Genomic DNA, 20,309 nt, shown 5'->3' on the forward strand with positions numbered 1-20,309 from the left:
TGAGGTTATAAGAAGAAATCCAGGCACTGTATTTTTTTTTAACATAATTTTGTGCGACCAAAATTGGTGATTACTGAATAAATATTTAATACATAATATCGTACAATAAAATTAAAAATATTATTTTGGTGTGTTAAGTAAATTACGTGAAAATAACCGTAAACATTTGTGTATGTGGTGCAAAAATGTTAAATTGCTAAATTTTATTTTTATTTTCATTTCATTTTAGAAAATCAGAAATCAGGCCAATCAGAAGAAGAATTGGATTCCTTATTGGAATTGCAAAATAACAGAGATACCATGGAAGAACTTTCCGAATCAAATCGTAGCCTAATACTGATAGTGAGTGATTATATTCCCCTGGTTTTGAGATGCAGACAACAAAAATACAGTAAGAAGAGAGCAACCGGTCCAACATTGCCATCTGAGTCTCTTGTACCAACATAGAGTTCCGAAACCTGGTATAAAGAATAATGCCCCCATAAACAATTCACCAATTTTTCGAAGTAACCATTATGTCAATATAAATGGAGATAAGCCATATTCCTGTTTTGAGAAACTATTTCCTGGCGAAATTTTCGAGCTAATTACTACAGAAACCATTCATTACGCGGTTAAATCTGGAAAACATTTATTTTCAATTAGCATTGTTGAAAACGATAAACGATCAACGATAAACAAGAGCCGATAAACGTAACAGAGCAAGACCACCAATACAATGGCAAGACGACTTACAAAAGACAACAAAAAACTGGATACAGCAAGCACAAGATAGAACACTTTGGAGACAAACAGGGGAGGCCTACGTCCAGCAGTGGATTGTGAGGGGCTGATGATGATTGCTGAAATGAAACAATTTTTTGCTATCAACATCATGATGATATACACAAAATACCGTGCCTATCGGATGTATTGGTCATTCGTTCCAGGTCCGATTTTTTATCAAATTGCTAACACTATGTTTCTAAATAGGTATGAAGAGATAAAAATATATTAACACTTTAACAATAATGATGAACAATAATGATAACGCATTTATAAAAGTACGACCTTTTCACGATTTACTGAGTAGAACATTTGCTGATGCTGCAACACCAACTAAATATATAGCTATCAATGAAATGATAATTCCATTTAAAGGAAGAAGTAGAAATAAGCAATATATTAAATCTAAACCCAAAAAATGGGGATTTAAAGTATGGGTACGAGCTTTGGCAAATATCTATGTATCAAAATTTGAGATGTAACAGTCCTCAAAAAATCAAAATAGATCAGAATTAGGTATCATGGTAATACAGTTGTGAGGCTGTTTGTCATTGTTTTTCATTTCATGAATGTTGCAATTATAAATACTTGGTCGTTGTTCAGAGAAACCATGTCATCAAAAATATCTCTATTGAAATTCAAAGCATCTATTGCTTTGACTTCAATTGAAGTAAATGAAAATGCAAGAAAAAGAGAAAGACCCTTATCCGACAATTATGCTCCAAAAAAAAGACGTGAACCAAAGGTTCTTCTGAAGTTCGCTTGAACGGAGTGGGACACTATTTAATAAAAACGGACTACAAAAATCCACCACGATGTCATAACAGAAATTGCAAACGCAGAACGAGATAAAGATGCAAGCAGTGTCAGGAAAGCTTCTGTCCAGAATGCATGGAATTGTTTCATAAATAGATCAGCTGCAGATAGGCAATATAATGTGTACGTTTTTGTTCTCGACTTTTATAATGTCAAATTTAATAACAAATTTTTTTACGTTTTTTTCATGTATCCAGATCTTAAAAATTAAAATATAGAAAAATATTGGACTTTTTTTACTCTAAAGAATTAATTCGTCTGAAGAAATTAAGAATTCAGTATTACTAGATAAATCTTTAAAATGTTCCTATTCTCCCTAAACCAGTAATAACAAGATGGGGGATCTAGTTGGAAGCAGATTTTTTTATTGTAGCCATTTTACTGATCTAAAACAATTAATTACTGAGTTGACTGATAAAAATTGTCAAGCTCTTCATAATTCAAAAAAGTTGATGAAAAATAAACTACCACCTCAACAACTAACATGTACTCAGAGCAATTATGCCTGAGAATTAGATGATATTTTAAAGTTGCAATCACATAGGTTGTCTTTAGCAGAATTTGGAAAAATGAATGTAATAAGGTAGAACTTAGAGTTAAATTAATAGCTTTTAAATATCTATTAATCGTGTTAGTAGCACTGTCGGGGAAAAAATGAAAGAAAAATTGAAAAACATATTACAGAAAAATGAAGATGTTTCTTTTTAGCAAATGTGGCTAAAGTTCTTTCTGGTGACTTTGTGGAAAATTTCAATATTGATACTCGATCACTGAATAGTTTCAAATATGCCTTAATGTATATGTACTCAGATCTAAGACATAAGTTTTTAATAGAGAAAAAGATGTTTGAAAAACATTTAATTGTTTATTGTTTTTTAATAGCCGTGATTTCTTAAGTGAATAACATATAATAGTTGGAACTCATCCTGTATATGTGTCTAAATTCATTTACAATTTTTCAAATTCGGTGTTTTCTTTGTCCATCTTAAATTTAATGATTTATAACAACTATTCATTTGGCATTTTTCTCTTTTAACTTTTTTTACCTTTTATGCTATAAAGGTGGCACGAAGAATTAGTATTTTCAAGTAATTAGTAGTTTTTATAATTATCTCAGTCAATTGTTTATGTATTTCGATTTCAAAACTCAAAAATTAAAGAAATTTTTAAGATCTACAATTTTTATTTCAACCATTAAAACAAAAAGGAAAATTAGCTGTACGTCCTTACGGAGTTCTTATCAGCTATCTCTCGTATACCTTTTTTGTAATAAGTAATTTTGTAAAGAACCTTCAAAACATTGTACTGAGACAGTGACCCCTATGGAGTTGATCCATAACTGTTTACATATAAATAATATTGAATGATCGTATTCTTAGTTCGTGTTTTTACGTATTTCGGATAATTTGGTCTCATATTTTTTATGAATTTACTATTATATTACTATCTAACACTATTCTACCAATAGTATATTTACAATGACATGATTAAACCGTTATTTGGTAAACGATTTAACTAAAATATTTCACATATTGTATTGCCTCTCTAAAAATTAGCCGTTTCTCATAATATGTAGTATTTATTTTTATTCAAATTATTTATTATTACTAATCTTATGAAGTAAACAAATTATGTAAAACAAATATTTTATATATAATTGACTAATTGAATGTAAGCGAGTCTTGAAAGAAATAAAAACCGAAAGAATATAATAAACACATTACGTCCACATAGGAATTCCCCCACGTTGTAAAAACTATCATACCGAGAAATTCTATTTCCTCATCTTTGACACAGTTAAACAATGTTTAACTGTGACAAATATTAAATTTTAATTTTACAACGATGGTCTCTATTTCCAAAGATCTATAAAATAAATAAATTATTAATCTCTCTCACTCTATTTCTCTCTCTCTTTCTCTGTATAGATATATATATATATATATATATATATATATATATATATATATATATATATATATATATATATATATATACATAGACTGAGAGAGAGAGAGAGAGAAAGGGATAAAAGCTCGATGTTAGAGGAAAAATCCTACAGAAAATCTGCAATTTTTTTGTTTTCGCTAATATTCCAAACCACAGCCGATTCCAATGAAATTTTGTGAAAGTGTATTGTTTGTTCCAACTTAGTGATTGGATATTTTTTATCTTAACCTTATCTGACCCTAATTTTTTTAACTGTTAATTCAAGATTTTTATAAGACTCTACTTCTACTTGACAACTGAATTGAGTTACACTCAACACTCTTGTTTCCCGTTCCACAAGACTTAGCGATGACAATCACAGATCATCCGAAATCAATTCAATAAGCGAAATACACTTACAAAATGGCTACCACAAAACCCAAATCAATAGGAGCATTCAAAAATATCTAAACCTCATTTCATTCATAAAAGAAACCATGCTGCTTAAGCAACCAAAATTCGTTCTACCTTTTAATAAAGGTATCACTGACAAGTTCAGTAAAACTCTTAATCCTCTATACATCAGTCATCTTCGCTACTCACTTCAAGTTGTTCAATCTCGTCAGATCCGTAAAAGACCAAATCCAGACAAACCGACGAACCCACAACCGTATTTACGAACATCCTATATGTGTACAATATTCCAATACTACTTTATCCCTAGGGCAACATCATATTCAGACAGGTCACAAAATAGATTTCGAAAAAGAAAAACATCGCGCCTTTCCGCTCCTTAAAATCGAGAATTATCCGTGAAACAATCGAAATTCAAAAATGCCCTAACAGTTTAAACACGTGCGATAACGTCAACAGACTGCCGGCAACATGGCGACCGCTGCTTCAGCGACCCCTCGCTTAGACCATTTTCGCGCATACCGTTTCCGCGCATGTTGACTGTATAAAAGCAGATCCTGTCATCCTGGTGCCTTAGTCGTGGACTAATACGCACCCTGATGCGCATCGCCCCGCCTTTGAACATCTTTATATTTTTCTATTGGCCGAGAGATCTGAAAATGCCATATAAATATTAATATACTTATAAATATGCGACATTTTTCAGCTCTTGGATCAGTCTAGTCTCGGCTCCCAAACACTTTAGACTCTGTGGCTGGGATTTGCCCACCTCCTAAACCGAGATTCATTTATTTCCTTTGTAAGAAATACCTAAGATGGAAGATACGCAGAGGGTACTTCGAATATAATGGTCGAAGGCCTTCTGTAAGGCAACGTGGGAGTGTATAAGTGGCCATATTTTGACAAGCCTCTTACATCCCATATGGTGATCATCCACAAGGTAAGATCGGTTCGTCACACTCGACACTGACGAGTAGGCAGATTGCTATAAGACACACGTATAAGATACTGGTACGTCACAATTGAGGGGAGTAGGCAGATTGAGACTCAGACCTTGAATGTGTTGAATTCGTTTATAATAAATAAATGGTAAAATTACCTATTTATTATTTAAATAATACAATTGAAATTTTAAAAACACAGAAAACATAATATGAAGCTTCGCGCTAGTCTGTAGTACCGCCTGCAGGTCAAATTTTTTTTTAATTTTTGACCCCATATTCATCCGCTCCCTAAATTCCCTGTAACTCTATTTTATTTTTGACACTTTTTCTATTATATCTGTCAATTTATACTGCAATGTGTATTTTCTGATTCAGATATCATCGTTTCCATTTGTGTTCCGTAGTGAAATTATCAGAATAATTATATGAGTCTCTGTTCCAATTACCCAATTAAATGTTCTTATTGACCTCCAATACAATAATTCAATCAACCTGCAAATCGATATCAACACGCCACTGTGTTGAAGATATTTGTCCTGTTTTGGTAAAAATATCACTTTTTGATATAATTATTTTCTTTAGTGTTTATCAAGTTACCTTTGATTTGAGATTTGTCAACGACTGATTAATCAGAGAGATTATAGTAAAGACTTATAAAAATGGGATATTATAGTGAAGAAAGAATATAATTAGTTAAGCTATTACACTATGGAAATAATCAGTGCGCTAATGCTACGGCAAGTATCTTTAATACAGACCACCCAGATTAGAACGTAAGTCAGCAATACGTTAAACATTTAACTGATAAGTTTGAAGCTACAGGTGACGTTAACAACGCAAAGCACGAAGTAGACTGTCGAATGCAAAATGAAGCAGTTGAAGTGGCGGTACTGGGTCATTTACAATTTACAATTGAATAATCGACAGTCTATCAGACAACTATCTCACGTATCAGCATCTAGTGTTTATCGAATTATAAAATCCGATAAATTTACCCTTATAAAATACGATTACTTTATTAATTAATGAAGATGATCCTGATCGTCGGCAATTTTGTGAAGAATTTAGTGAAATCATAAATACCAACCAACATCGATTGTACAGTACGTGTTTTTCCGACGAGTGTACTTTTATGTTAAATGGTGAAGTAATCAGAAATAATTGTCGTTATTGAAGTAACAGTAATCCATATTTATTTATGGTGATACATACCCAAACACCTCAGAAATTAAACGTATGGGTTGGCAATTTAGGGAATCACGTTATTGGACCATTATTTCTTAAAGGAAATCTGAACAGAACAACTTAGTTAAATTTGTTAGGAGACGTTATTGATCCGCTCATCATTGACACATTGGAATCTGATAATAATCTTTTAGAGGATGAACTGACTTTCCAATAGGACGGGGCACTCCCACATATGTGATATACGCGTAAAACAATTTTTAAATCAAAGTTTTCCAGGGCGTTGGATTGGTAAAAGGGATCCAATAGAGTGGCCGGCCAGATCTCCGGATCTTTCGCTTTTGGATTTTTTTTGTGGGGATATCTAAAATCAAAAATATACGTCACATCGCCTGCAGATTTTGCAGAGTTGCGACAAAGAATTGTGACAGAATACCGATGATTGACACCGGAGGTATTTGCAAATGTATGAAGAGGCTTAGAAAATATACTTTATTATTGTACGGAGGTCACAGAAAGAAAAAATAAAAATAAGAAAAAGACAACCAAAAAAATTGTTACATGGAATGTAAGGAGCTTATTCTTTTCAGAAAAAATTAGATAACGCTGTGTTGGAAATGGATCGTTTGAGTATAGACATATTAGGCATGAGTGATACAGAATGGTCAGGAAATGGAAAATGTCCCACAAATAATCATAGAATGTTTTATTATGCCAGAAGTGACATCACAACCCATCGATGCAAAGTTGGAGTCATCATCGGAAAAAATTGGAAAGATGATGTAGTAAACTTTACTCCATTCTCAGAGCGTGTGATGTTAATACAATTGGAAGATAAGAAGAACATAATAAACATCATACAAGTGTACGCTCCTACAGCAGACAAAGACGAAGAGTAAATAGAACAATTCTATAATTCTTTAAACGAGGTGATGAGAACAACAAAGAGAAAACACATTAACATAGTAATGGGCGATCTGAACGCCAAGGTAAGTCAAAGTAAAGTTGGAAAAAATGTCGGTGAATATGGCTTAGGTAACAGAAATGAAAGGGGTTCGGATCATAATCCAGTAGTATCTGTGATAGAAGCTAGACCAAAGAAAATAAGAAAAACCATTATCCCAGCGTTAGACTTAATCCAGCTAAAAATTGAACACCTACGACAAACAGTGCAAGAAGAAACACCAGCCTCAGAATAGCAGAAAGTCAAATCAACAGAACAGACAACATAGATGAAAAACTTAAGTATATAAACACTACTAAGAACTACGGGAAACAAAACACCTAACCAGATCTGCAAAGAAACACAAGGTATGGATGACACCAGACATACTAAAACTAATAGATGAAAGACGTAAAACGAAGAATAATGCACGAAAATACGGAGAGGTTGATCAGAACATAAAGCAAAGAATAAAGAAAGGCAAATAATTATGGATTGAAGAACAATGTGTAGAAATCGAAAACTATGAAAGAAAATATGACACATTTAATGTACATAAAAAAGTAAAAGAAATTACAGGAACTCAAAGAAGACATCAAATAAGTTTGCTTAAGAACAAAGACGGAAATATTATTATAGATTTAACAGAGAAAATTAATAGATGGAGTGAATACATAAGAGAATTGTTTGAGGACAACAGAAATAACATTGTTCAGGTAAATGGTGAAACGTAACCTGAAATCGTAAAATCTTAAGTAGAGAGCACTTAGAAATTCCAAAACTGGAAAGGCAAATGAATCTGATGAGGTTTCTACTAAATTGCTAAAGCTCTTGAATGATGACTCAATAGGTATAATATTGCACTTATTTAACACAGTATATAAAACTGGTATTATACCACACACCAAAACAATGAAATAAAAAGACGTATCGAAATTGCCAGGGCCACTTTCATAAATATGAGGAAATTCTTCTGCAACAGAGATATAAGGTATAATACCAGTTTTGTTTTTTGTGTTAAATAAGTGCAATATTACACCTATTGAGTCATTATTCAAGAGCTTTAGCAATTCAGTATTGAACTTCATCAGGTCCATTTGCCTTTCCAGTATACAATTTACTATGTCGTTATTACAATGTTGAGACCAGGACTCATTAATTTGAAATCCAGAACCTTTTTATGGATCATATAATGAGTCCAAATAAATTGACGAGGCTTAACAAGTGAAATCTTCCAGACTTAGTACGGCACCATCAGTGCGCATTTCTGACACTCTATATTTACCCCATTAATAAAATCTTAAATATCAAACAATTTTAATAATACTAACCAATCTATAATAATCGCAGAATTTATACAAGCTTATTATGCTGACCAGCAGATCTGCCATATAATTCCAAACAAATCGAAACTATGGCCAAAACTTCTCGTAACTTTGGTAAGTCGCGGAAAAGTTTGATATCCGTCGTAAATGAGAGAAAGCAGATGAGAAACATTTGGCTAGTATTCTACATGGCCGGTGGATCCTAGGTTAGCTATAAGGGATGTAGCGGAGCTGTATTGCCAAGTTTCAATAAATTCACCTATTCTCGGTAATTTTGAAGATCTGTAATTCTATAAGTTCTATATTTTGCGGATAGGTTGGGTCAAAGTTTTCAAATAGGTCCTATTTTAATTTTTATAATATAATTATAAAATATAATATAATTGTAATTGAAAATTGGGTACTGAATACTGAAAGGTTGAGAAACGCTAAACTAGGAGAAATATTGTTACTTACTTGAACACTTCGTCGTTTAAGTAATTTATTACTCATGGTTGATTAATCCTACAGTATTAATTTAATATTGTCATACATGTACTTAATCATCTAAATCAGTGGCGGCTTTTGGGGGTAGGCAGAATAGGCCGGGCCTACCCAATAATTTTAAGAGCTTCAAAATTGAAAAACATATATTCAAAAATTATGTTAATGCATGTATCACTCAATACATTAGCTTCAGTTAAAACAACTACATTATTATATTACCACAGAAAGCATCGAATCGTATTAAGACATTTTAAATATCATTAATAGGCCCGATCGGAACTGGCCGACCCAGCTCACGTAAGATCCCCATACAAAAAGCGTTTGAAGTTATGCAGCTTGTTGGTCAGCGATTATTATTGTCGTGTTTATGCTTGCTGTTTAGGCACCAGACGATCGGGCCTACGGCGACCATCGTTGTCACTTAATTATCAAATTGTAATATAAATTTTCTTTTAAATTATGATAAAAAAATATGCAACATAATATATAATTGTAACATATTTTTAAACAAACAACACAATTGCAAACAAGTGCACGGTTGCCCAAATAAATTTAAAAAAATTCGTAATATTCGAAGAAAAAAAATCAGATTTGTGTGATTTCTATATCGCCTGATTGTATGCAACTTATATATTGTGAGATTGTTTTATAACTGATACATAAAAATGACTGAAATTGATAGAAAAAAAAATTATTATGAATGAAAGGCCTACCCTAACATTGCGCATTGACCAAAAAAATGGGAAAAATGTGCGTACTTTTAATTTCTCTTGGTATGATGTCTACAAATGGTTGTCTGGAAGTATTACGAAAAACAGACTATATTGTTGGCCGTGTTTATTATTTTCTAATAAGAAATGTGTATGGAATTGTGAAGGATACTTTGATTTAAAAAATATGTCTGCCTCCTTAAAAAACATTCCAGTTGCAAGGAACATTTAAGTAATTTTCTGTCCTTTAAGGATGTACAGAAGAGGGCGTTTTCTGTTCGGGATTTGCTAGAAAATCAAAAATCGCAAAAATTAGATACAACGCAGAAGTTAAAATGAACAAAGAAATCATTAAAAAATTAGTTAGGGGGGGGGGGTCATGACCCCGTGACCCCTCCCTCTGGATCCGTCACTGATTACACATAGCTATATGTAATTTGCTGGCTTGGCCTACCAAAAATTTTACCACACCAGCCGCCACTGATCTAAATATACTTATACCTTGCTTAATTGTTGTATTTTGTAGTGGTACCTCGATATACTAGCGCTTTTATATACGAGTGTTTTAAGATACGAGTCGCGGAGCGAGGGATATTTTGCTTTGAGATGAGAGCAAGATTTAAGATATGAGGAATCAATTTTTATTCAAATTCATACCTGTTATTCGACTACGTCTAGTTTGCTTTGTAAATAAAAGGTAGTTTTACTGGTAATAGATCCTTACGGCCTCGCCATAAAGATGATTTTACGGGTCTGTACGTGACTATTATTTGGACCGACAAATCAAATGGTCATTGGAAGTTAAATCTGACAAAAATTCGGATTCTAATACTAACCATTTTGCACTCTCGATGTCAGTGTAATTTACACTGTGTAAATTTTTTCTATAGACTTCAGTGTGTCTGCTTGGTTTTTCTTATTTTCAAAGTATTTTTGATAAGTTGTGTTCGCATTTTGTGCTTTTTTTACATCACAATATTACATTTATTTTTACAACCATGGGTTCGAAGAAGAAGATGATGTCTATTGAACTAAAACGTGAAATCAGTGAAAAACATTAGCAAGGTGTACGAGTAACTGGAAGTACTTAAACGGAAGGAGGTGATAAATGGTAAAATGCCAGCTAAGGGCGTTACAATAATTTATAAGCTCCGCATTTCTCTCCATGAAAAGATGGAGAAACTACTAATGGTGAGGGTGACAGAGAAGCAACTTCAAGGAGGAACCTTAACACAAAGCATCACATGTGAGAAGGCACAAGCGATTTACGAAGATTTGCTGAAGCAAATCCCACACACTTCCACAAATGATGAATCGAAAGACTCGTTTAAAGCCAGTGGGGGCTGGTTTGACAACTTTAAAAAAGAACCGGCAAATATTTTCCGAACTGGTAGAAGCCAAAGAATATATCCCTCAGCAAGTCTTGAACTGTGATGAGACAGGGCTTTTCTGGAAAAAGATGCCTAATAGGACTTAGATAACGGCATAGGAGAAGACGATGCCAGGTCACAAACCTATGAAAGATAGATTTACTCTACTACTTTAAGGAAATACGAGTGTAAAATCAAACCTCTTCTAGTGTACCATTTACTACCATCTAGTGTAACCTGCCAGTTATGTGGAAGGCAAATCCAAAGGCGTGGATCACCAGGAAATTCTTTGTGGAGTGAATAAACCTGGTGTTTGCCCCTTCTGTTGAAAAATATCTACAGCAAAACAACCTACCCATGCAAATCATTCTTATCTCCGATAATGCCCCTTCTAACCTACCAAATCTCGAAAATGATTTACCCCAAGAGTTCATGTTTATAAAGATTCTCTACCTACCAGCCAACACCACTCCTATCTTACAGCCCATGGATCAGCAAGTGATTTCTAATTATAAGAAGTTGTATACCGCACATTGTTTGGCGCTGCTTTGAGGTGACGGAGAATACAAACCTTACCCTTCGAGAGTTCTGAAAGGACCACTTTAACATAGTAATATGCCTAAGCATTATTGAACAGGCCTGGCAAGGTGTGACAACAAGGACCTTAACCTCTGCATGGAAGAAGCTGTGGCCTGAGGCTGTAGATGAAAGGGCCTGCGAAGGACTAGAACCCGAAGTGTCAGTGGTAGATGAGATTGTTTCTCTTGGAAAATCCTGGGTTTGGAGGTGGATAAAAGAGATCTAAAGAACTGAATGAGTTAGACGAACTACATTCGCAGCAGCATACGGTGGTTCAACGAAAAGTTAGTTTTGAGGAGAAGCCAGAATTGGAAGACGTTGTCTCTACAAGAGATATAAAGGAGATTCTGGGAATGTGGGAGAAAGTTGCAGTTCGGGGATAAAAATCACCCCGAAAAAGTTACAACTGGTCGTGCATCGGCATTGTACAACGAAACTTGCCTAAACATCCTTTTTTTAAACGATCTGTAGATGAAAATGAGCATAATCTGACGAAAAACGCGAAGACAACTGACGAAAATTAAGCGCTTCCGTAAGCACTTCACTTTTTCGTATGTTTTTATAGAATATGTATGTCATTTTTGTTACTTATTAATAAATGTTTCTTCTTTTAAAAACATTTTTCTTATTTAAAAACACTTAACAAGAACAACTAACGTGTTTTTTGGGGACTGAAACTGATTAATGACATTTCAGTTAATTTCAATGGGGAAAATTGCTTTGACATATAAGCAATTTGATATACGAGCAAGATTACGGCAAGAATTACACTCGTATGTCGAGGTACCACTGTATTGATTTTTTTGCGCATAGACAATTTGTTACTCTCAATTATACATTTGTTTAAGTAGAAACACAAATTGGGTTTTGCAATGTAAGTGAATCATTCGAGTACATAATCTATTATGATTTTAACGTCTTTGTATCCATAAAACCCGAAAAGTTTTAAAATTTCTAAATCATGACTTACCGTTAAAATCTGGTAGCAAAAGTGGATTGATTTGAGTTGCCCTCCCCCATCTATTTTGGAAATAATTTGGTTTTGCATACGGACTGTACCCAATAAAACCTTCAAAGTTAAAATGTTAATAATAGTAATCATATGCTATACTTACTGACAGCATGATAATTGATTTAATAAACGAAACGTAATGTAGTTAGTACAAATAATCAAATCATAACAAATTTAGAAGACATAGCAGATAAAATACATTAAAGTCTATTTGCAGGCACAACGAAATAAATTCAAATAGAAACAAAAAATAAAAAAAATGTACTAAATACAATAAAATTGAAAGCCAAAAGTTACAATGTAATAAAAGAAAAAATCACTTTCGTAAAATATAAGTACAGTATTTTAGAAATTATTTCGAGAATGTTTTGCAATTGAAATGAATGTACATTCATTCTTAAACCAAAAAAACCTTAGAAAACATAAAAAAAAACCAATAAAAGTTTCTAATAAGTAGTGTCAGGCTGAAAATAGTAGGAATAATAATAAACACAAATTTTTCAGCTACGCAAACAAAACATAAGCCATAACTAATTAAGATTTTGTTAAGTAAGTACCTAATTAAATTATTTAATTTCACATATTATACAAAGTGTTAGTAAGTAAGTGCGACAAACTTTAGGTGATGATTCTGAGTGAAAAAAATTGTTAAATTTTTTCTTACAAATTGAAGATTTGTTTATTGCCCTAAAACATCGGTGCGCATCATTGGCGCACATACGGGTAACTGTCTCAATTTTGTAAAGAAAAAATAATACGCAACTGAGATTGCGTAAACTAAAGAACCCTGAAAAGAAAAATGAAATAAATATTAAAGTTGAGAAAGAAATAGAAACGCCACTTGGTACAGACAGACGTTGAAGTAACATGGACTGCTCTAAAAACGAAAATAACAACGATACAAGAAGACGACATCGGGTTCACACAACAGAAAACAAGAATGGATAGCGCAAGAGATTATGCACCTCATGGACGTAAGCTGAAAACATAAAACAAACAAAATAGAATACAAACGAGTCAATAAAAGCATTAGAAAAAAATGCAGAGAAGCTAAAGAAAACTGGATGTCAACCAAATGCCTAGAAATTGAACTACTTCAGGAAAGATCCGACACCTTTGGAGATAATTATAGGTACAGAAGACAAATTGGAAAGAATACATTCAGAGACTTTTTGAAGATGATAGACTTAGTTCTCCATCATCCACGGATGATCGAATAAATAACCTCAGGTGTAAATATAAATATGTATAACCTTGTTACATATGACATCAAATTATTGACAGAAAATAGCTTTTCTATCAATATCTCTAAGCTAAGGTTTTCAACAAAAGAGAAGAACAATTCTTCTATTCTACTTTTTCCCTTTGAGGCGCCTTTGACATGAAGTAGTGTATGTTGTTTTTTAAATGTTTTTGTGTTGTATTTGTAAAAACACCGTTTTATCATGTAATGTTTTATTTAAAATTTTAATGATTTTTAACATATTTTATGACAATGTTCACTACAAGGAGTAACTGAAGATTTTCAATGTAAGTTTTAGATGCTAACTTCCACCACTTGTAGTAAATAAGTTTTCCATTTAGGTGCTGATGAAGGTTATAGCCTATTACTGAACAATTTCAGCTTTACAATAAAGTTCTTCACCAAACTGGCTTATACCATCTTTAGAAAGTCCGTTACCTGACGTTTTCCCGAAAGTTATCTATATATATATATATATATATATATATATATATATATATATATATATATATATATATATATATATATATTATATATATATATATAATAAATTGTTATATATATATATATATATATATATATATATATAACAATTTATTGGATTGGTGTGTTGGGTATGCGGTCTGTTATTTAAAAAAAACTGATTCGCTGGTTTTTTGTCAGCTTCATCAGGAGACAACTGAAATATGGTTAAAATGTATATAAATATCAGGTGAAAATAAACAATGATTTACTTACAGATTTAAAGTTAAAAATATTTTAAAATGTTGTACATAATGTATTCAAAACAGTACTGACAATATTGGTTCAAGCACCTAGTCACTAGTAATTAAATTAAAAAAAAAATTTTAGCAAAAATTAAAACACAATAAAATTAATTGTTTCTTAGTTGTTTTTCCAAATACAAAGAAGTCTGTTAGAAACTCTCGCGGTAAAAACATGGTGTTTTAATACCGAAATGTGTGATTTTGGTATTTGTGATTCTCAGAGTGTGTCTCTCTCTCTCTCTCTCAAGTGTTTAGCAAGAAGACGAATTTTGTTACAGCGATTGCGAAACCAATAACCTTGTGTAACAATGTATATTACCACATGTTGTACCTGTTTCTGTTACCTATAGTACGTAGAGGAATAAAAGTTTGTAGCAAGTTACTCGTATTCTTTACGTACAACATTTTTTGTAAGCCCTTTTTTCTATTCGGATTGCTGAATATAGGCTTCTCCTAATTCTCGCCATTCATCTCTGTTGTTTGTAAGACGTTTCCACATTGGCCCTGCAGTTCTTTTAATATCGTCGCTCCATCGCATTTACGGTCTTCCTCGTGGTCTTTTGGTTTCATATGGCTGCCAATTCCCGATTTCTTTATTCCATCGGCCATCCGTAAGATGTTCGTTATGTCCAGCCCATTGCCATTTCAGTTTAGCTGCCAGTTCGACAGCATCTTTTACTTTTGTTCAATTACGAATATTTTCATTGGTTTTATGGTCTTTGAGTAAGATTCCCAGCATCTGTCGTTCCATAGCTCTCTGAGTTTTTCTGATCTTCTCCATGTTTATTTTAGTAAATGTCCAGGTTTGAGCTCCATATGTAAATACAGATAGGATACAGGAATTAAATAATTGGTTTGCAGTCTTTGAGGTATATTTTTATTTTTAAGTACGTATGAGAGTCTTCCGAATGCTGCCCATCCCATTTTTACACGTCTGCTTATTTCCGTAGTCTGATTTTCTTTGCTTACCTTGACATTTTGACCCAGATATGTATATTCATCTACGTGTTCTATCTCTGTCCCTTTGATGTTTATCATAGGTTTGTCATCTTTGTTTGATATTAGTTTAGTTTTGCTGAAATTCATTTTCAGTCCTTTTTTTAGAGATTCTATGTGTAGCTTCTCAATCATCGTATTACGTACAACATAGACACACAAAATAATACAGTTCACTTAACAACCTTAGAGAATAAAGGCGGTGTAAGTTAGTAGAAGATTGAATTAAAGAATTATACATAATTCCATCTCAAACGCCAACATTTTCTCCAAATGTGTTGATGATAACCTCAAACAGGTTATTAGCACTAAAGATGAAGCTTTTCACAAAGACTGAAACGGACCGTAAAATTTCATAAATGAGTGATGATTTGGGATTGTATGACAGTTTCAAAGCTAGATTTTTTTCAAAATTTATTGAGGGTACCGTAAAGGATAACATAAATGGAGAGAAGCTCAGTCATTTGAGATTTGCAGATGACATCGTCCTTATAGCCGATCTTATAAATGATGCAATAATAATGTTTGAAAAATTATATTACGCTTCCTTGAAGGTCGGACTAAAGATTAACATGAACAAGACGCAAATAATGACTAACCTGGTGCTAAATCTAAATATTGCTGTTGATGGAAGAGATATTGTGTAGATTACATCGTTTAAGTACCTAGGACATGAAATTCTTTTGGGCAGAGATAAACAGACATGTGAGCTCCCAAGTCGCATAGGATTAGGCTGGGCAGCCTTTGGTAAATTAAACTATGTATTTAAATCGGACCTACCCATATGCCTCAAAAGGAAAATCTTTGACCAATGTGTGTTACCTGTACTCATTTATGAAACGGAAACATTAACACTCACAAAAAAGGTAGTTAATAAGATACGCGTAACTCAGATGGATATGGAGCGCTAGATGTTGGGTCTCTCTGAGAGAGCGAATCCCAAACGAAGAAATACGTGGTAGAACAAAAACAATAGACGCTATTGAAAAAATCGCGTCGTTAAAAGTAAATTGGGCATGACACGTCGCAAGATTATCAGATAACCGATGGACAAAACGTATTTTAGAGTAGAGACCAAGGCAAGAAATGATACGGACCAAGGACGCCCACCAACTAGATGGACTGACGACCTGATGCGTCTTAGCAAGTCGCACAAGACAGAGATAGATGAAAAGAGCTGAGAGAGGCCTATGGTCAGCAGTAGACGCGTACAGGTTGACGATGATTATGGCTGCAAAGGATGCAAAATATAAACAAATAACTCAAAATAACCTAGTACCAAGTATTGTGAAATTAAATGCTGGCGGGAATTATATTTCTCAGCAAGACAAAGCAGCTTTTCATACGGCCAGAACCAGACACAGCTGGTTTGAAAACAGTACACAATATGAATGTCTTTTACCACCACGAATATTACACGAACTTAAAGCCAAAAAAGAGCACATTTACAATGAATTTACTTCTGATTAGTGCAAATCCTAGTCGAGTAAATGCTCAACCAATTTTGTGCGGCCGTAAATTTTAAAAGAGGTGGTAATCCGTTTTAAAAATATTTTATAACAATGTACTAACAATTAGGAGATAAGACCAAGCATCGGAAAAACTATATTTACCTTCAGCTGGATAAGGACCCACTTTAAAAGCCACAATGTCTCTCTTGATAAAAAAGTAAGAACTTTGCGATGCTACGTCTTCTCTGTTCTGTTTTATGGTGTTGAATCGTGAACCTTGAACGAAGACATGTGCAAGAGATTGAAAGCGTTTAAAATTTGGCTATACTGGAGCATACACAAGATCCCGTGGACTGACTGAATTACAGAAGAAGACGTCTCCAGAAGAATGAGGAACAACCAAGAGGAACTGAACACCATCGCACCTCGAAAGCTACAGTACTTCGGATATATTAAACGAAATGATACTAGATATGCCCTCCTACAAGTCACCTGCAGCGAAAAATATTTGGAAGGCGAGGGTCAGGAAGAAGAACATTCTGGTTAAAGAACCCTAGAACCTGGTTTAACACAACATCTGTCCAGCAGGCAAGATAAAGATTGCCATAATGATCACCACATTCATTACTGATAGGCACATCCAGAAGAAGACTTTTGTCCTAACATTATCAGAAGAAATCTAATAACGTTAGATCGGAAGATTCTATTGGCCATTTCATCAATCCTCGCCTCGTCATCTACCAATTTGAAAATATACGGTTAAGTACTGCCGGAAATTGATTTTAAGACGTTACCTAGTACGAATTTTCTCTGGATCAATATCAGCAATTTTCGCGATTAGTATGACCGTACATTTAATGTAAAGATTCACTCATCAGAAAACGACACATCTTGTACCTGGATCACAGTGTTATCCAACGTCCTACCAATCTCCAAAAGAAGACGACGCAATAAGAATATATAAAGTTTAGGAACGGCATACCTTTTCAGCAGTTTCCAAAGATACAATTGTCATTTGAATCGCCAATCTTCGAAAGGAGACGGCGCACTGAGAAGATGTAAAATTTAGGAACGACATACTTTTCTTTTTTATTTAAAGAAACAGGTTATTTAAAAAGGTAATACAGTATGAAAAAGACGTAGAATTATTTTTCTACATCAAATTTTGACACCAAAGAAATTCACGTGAGAATTCATTGAGATATTATCTTGCGACAAGTCACTATGAAGGTAAGACCTCTTAATATCGACTTAATGGGACAGGTCAAGAATAATAAATTGAAGGTCCAGCGAAGACAAAAGAAGAGTTAAATCGGCAACACCCTGAACCGACTATATAAAAATACCAGTAGGACATTGGATAGAACAGCTTAAGATGAAGCACAGTGAAGCAGTTTAATGGAAGTCTATATTCAACAGTGGCCTTAACAGCAGGATATTACATAAAACAACATTTAAGGAGACAACCAGTTTGTTTGATATGATATGAGCATATTGATTTATTCTTATGCAGGGAGAGAGGTTTTGTTCTTAAAAAATAAGTTTTCAATATTTTGTTACAATTTGAACAGCTAAATTGTTAAACATGTTGATGAGTGTGTCAGTAAATTGCCGGAAATCATATTAAGGAGCATAGCGAGGTAAGCATCAGAGCATCATACTCTTTATAGAAGAATTTATTATAATTGAGATAAGATAATAATTCTTTATGAAAATGATTTTAAGTATAGTAAGTATAACGTATATAGTAAGTATAAGAGCAAATCGTGGGAACACGACATTGATGTTCACAACGTGTTTGTAGACTTCAAACAGGCATACGATTCAGTCAAAAGGGACAGACTATACTATATATTGGCAGAATTAGCAATACCACATAAGCTGATTAGACTCATTAAAGCCACAATGGATGAAACTCAGGCATGTGTACGAATACAAAACAACCGGACAGACTTTTTCAAAATCTCGCAGGGACTAAAACAGGGAGATGGGCTGGCACCAACATTGTTTAACCTGGCACTGGAGTATGCGGTTAGGCAAATGCAAACTGGACGAGAAAACCTACTGACCAATAAAACGGTTCAACTGGCTGCCTACGCCGATGATATTAATATTATGAGTAGAACATCAACAGGAGCACAGGAAGCATACGCAGAGTTAAAAACACAAACGAAAAGGCTAGGTCTGGAAATTAACACAGAAAAAACAAAAATAATGGTACAGACGAGAAGAAATATAATCCCACAAAACATTATGCATGAAGATGACATTGAAACGGTTGGAAAGTTTACATACCTGGGAGTAGAAATATATGCCGATGGAGCAGAGGATGGAGAAATCGAAAAAGGATAACGCAGGCAAACAAAGCTTATTTTGCCCTCTCCCATATATTTCGGTCTAAAAGTGTCCACCGAAATACAAAGATGAGAATCTATAAAACTTTAATTCGGCCAATAGCATGTTATGGCAGCGAAGCATGGGTCCTGAAAGAAACATCCAAAAACAAACTCGACACATTCGAAAGAAAAGTACTGAGGAGAATACTAGGACCTGTGAGGGAAAACGGAATCTTCAGAATTCGATATAACAACGAGCTCTATCAACTGTATAAGGAAACACCCCTGTCAGACTTCATTAGAATACAAAGATTGCAATGGGCCGGACATGTGATACGAATGGGAGAGGATAGGCTACCAAAACGAGCACTGAACGCCAGAATGCAGGGAAAGAGACCAGTTGGAAAGCCAAGAAAGCGCTGGGAAGACACAGTAAGCAGCGACGCACAAGCACTTTTAGGAGTCCGTGTATGGAGAAGAGCAGCCACAGACAGACAAGGGTGGAGGCAAAAAATAAAGGAGGCCAAGGCTCATTTTGGGCTGTAGTGCCGTAGAAGAAGTAGAAGAAGAAGAAGTATAACGTTTGTCAACCTTTGTAACCTACAACTAAGAAATATTTTTCTAACGAATGATGTGCGTACGTTACTAAGAAATATTTCTTATTTTTGTGGAGTTATGAAAAGGGGATTTTTGTTTAGTTTCATTTTTATATTAATATATTTTTTATATTAGTAATTACTGATAAATTGTAAAAAATTGTTTTATATAATTTATCGCGAATGTCATTGTCGTATAAGTAGTAAAATATTTATGCATTTTTCTTATATAATTACATCTTAACAATTGATTTAAATAAATAAGTCATTTCAAATATGCAAAAATCACAATGTTGAGTTTTAGCGCATTTATGGGTGTAACCACTTATTAGGTAAAATAGATAACTACAGGATATTTAAATAGAAAGAGAGCTACTTGTAGCAGTGCAAAAATGATGTGTTAATCTCGTTCTTATTTATGATTAAGGCTATTTAACATTGC

General features: G+C 33.7%; 1 protein-coding gene across 2 annotated transcripts in view; it reads right to left on the reverse strand.

Annotated features, from left to right (window-relative positions):
• The window catches only part of LOC140443430 (phenoloxidase-activating factor 3-like), a 198,574-nt gene that overhangs the window by 92,756 nt on the left and 85,509 nt on the right, over positions 1 to 20,309 (reverse strand). Inside the window, exon 2 of one of the 2 annotated variants that reach the window (XM_072534683.1) lies at positions 12,437 to 12,535. The exons of the other annotated variant lie outside the window; for it this stretch is intronic. Within the exon in view, the coding sequence (XP_072390784.1) occupies positions 12,437 to 12,535 (99 nt within the window). The remainder of the gene's footprint in view (positions 1 to 12,436; positions 12,536 to 20,309) is intronic. 2 annotated transcript variants of the gene reach the window in all.

Source organism: Diabrotica undecimpunctata, chromosome 6, assembly GCF_040954645.1.
Source record: "Diabrotica undecimpunctata isolate CICGRU chromosome 6, icDiaUnde3, whole genome shotgun sequence".
NCBI lineage: Eukaryota > Metazoa > Arthropoda > Insecta > Coleoptera > Chrysomelidae > Diabrotica > Diabrotica undecimpunctata.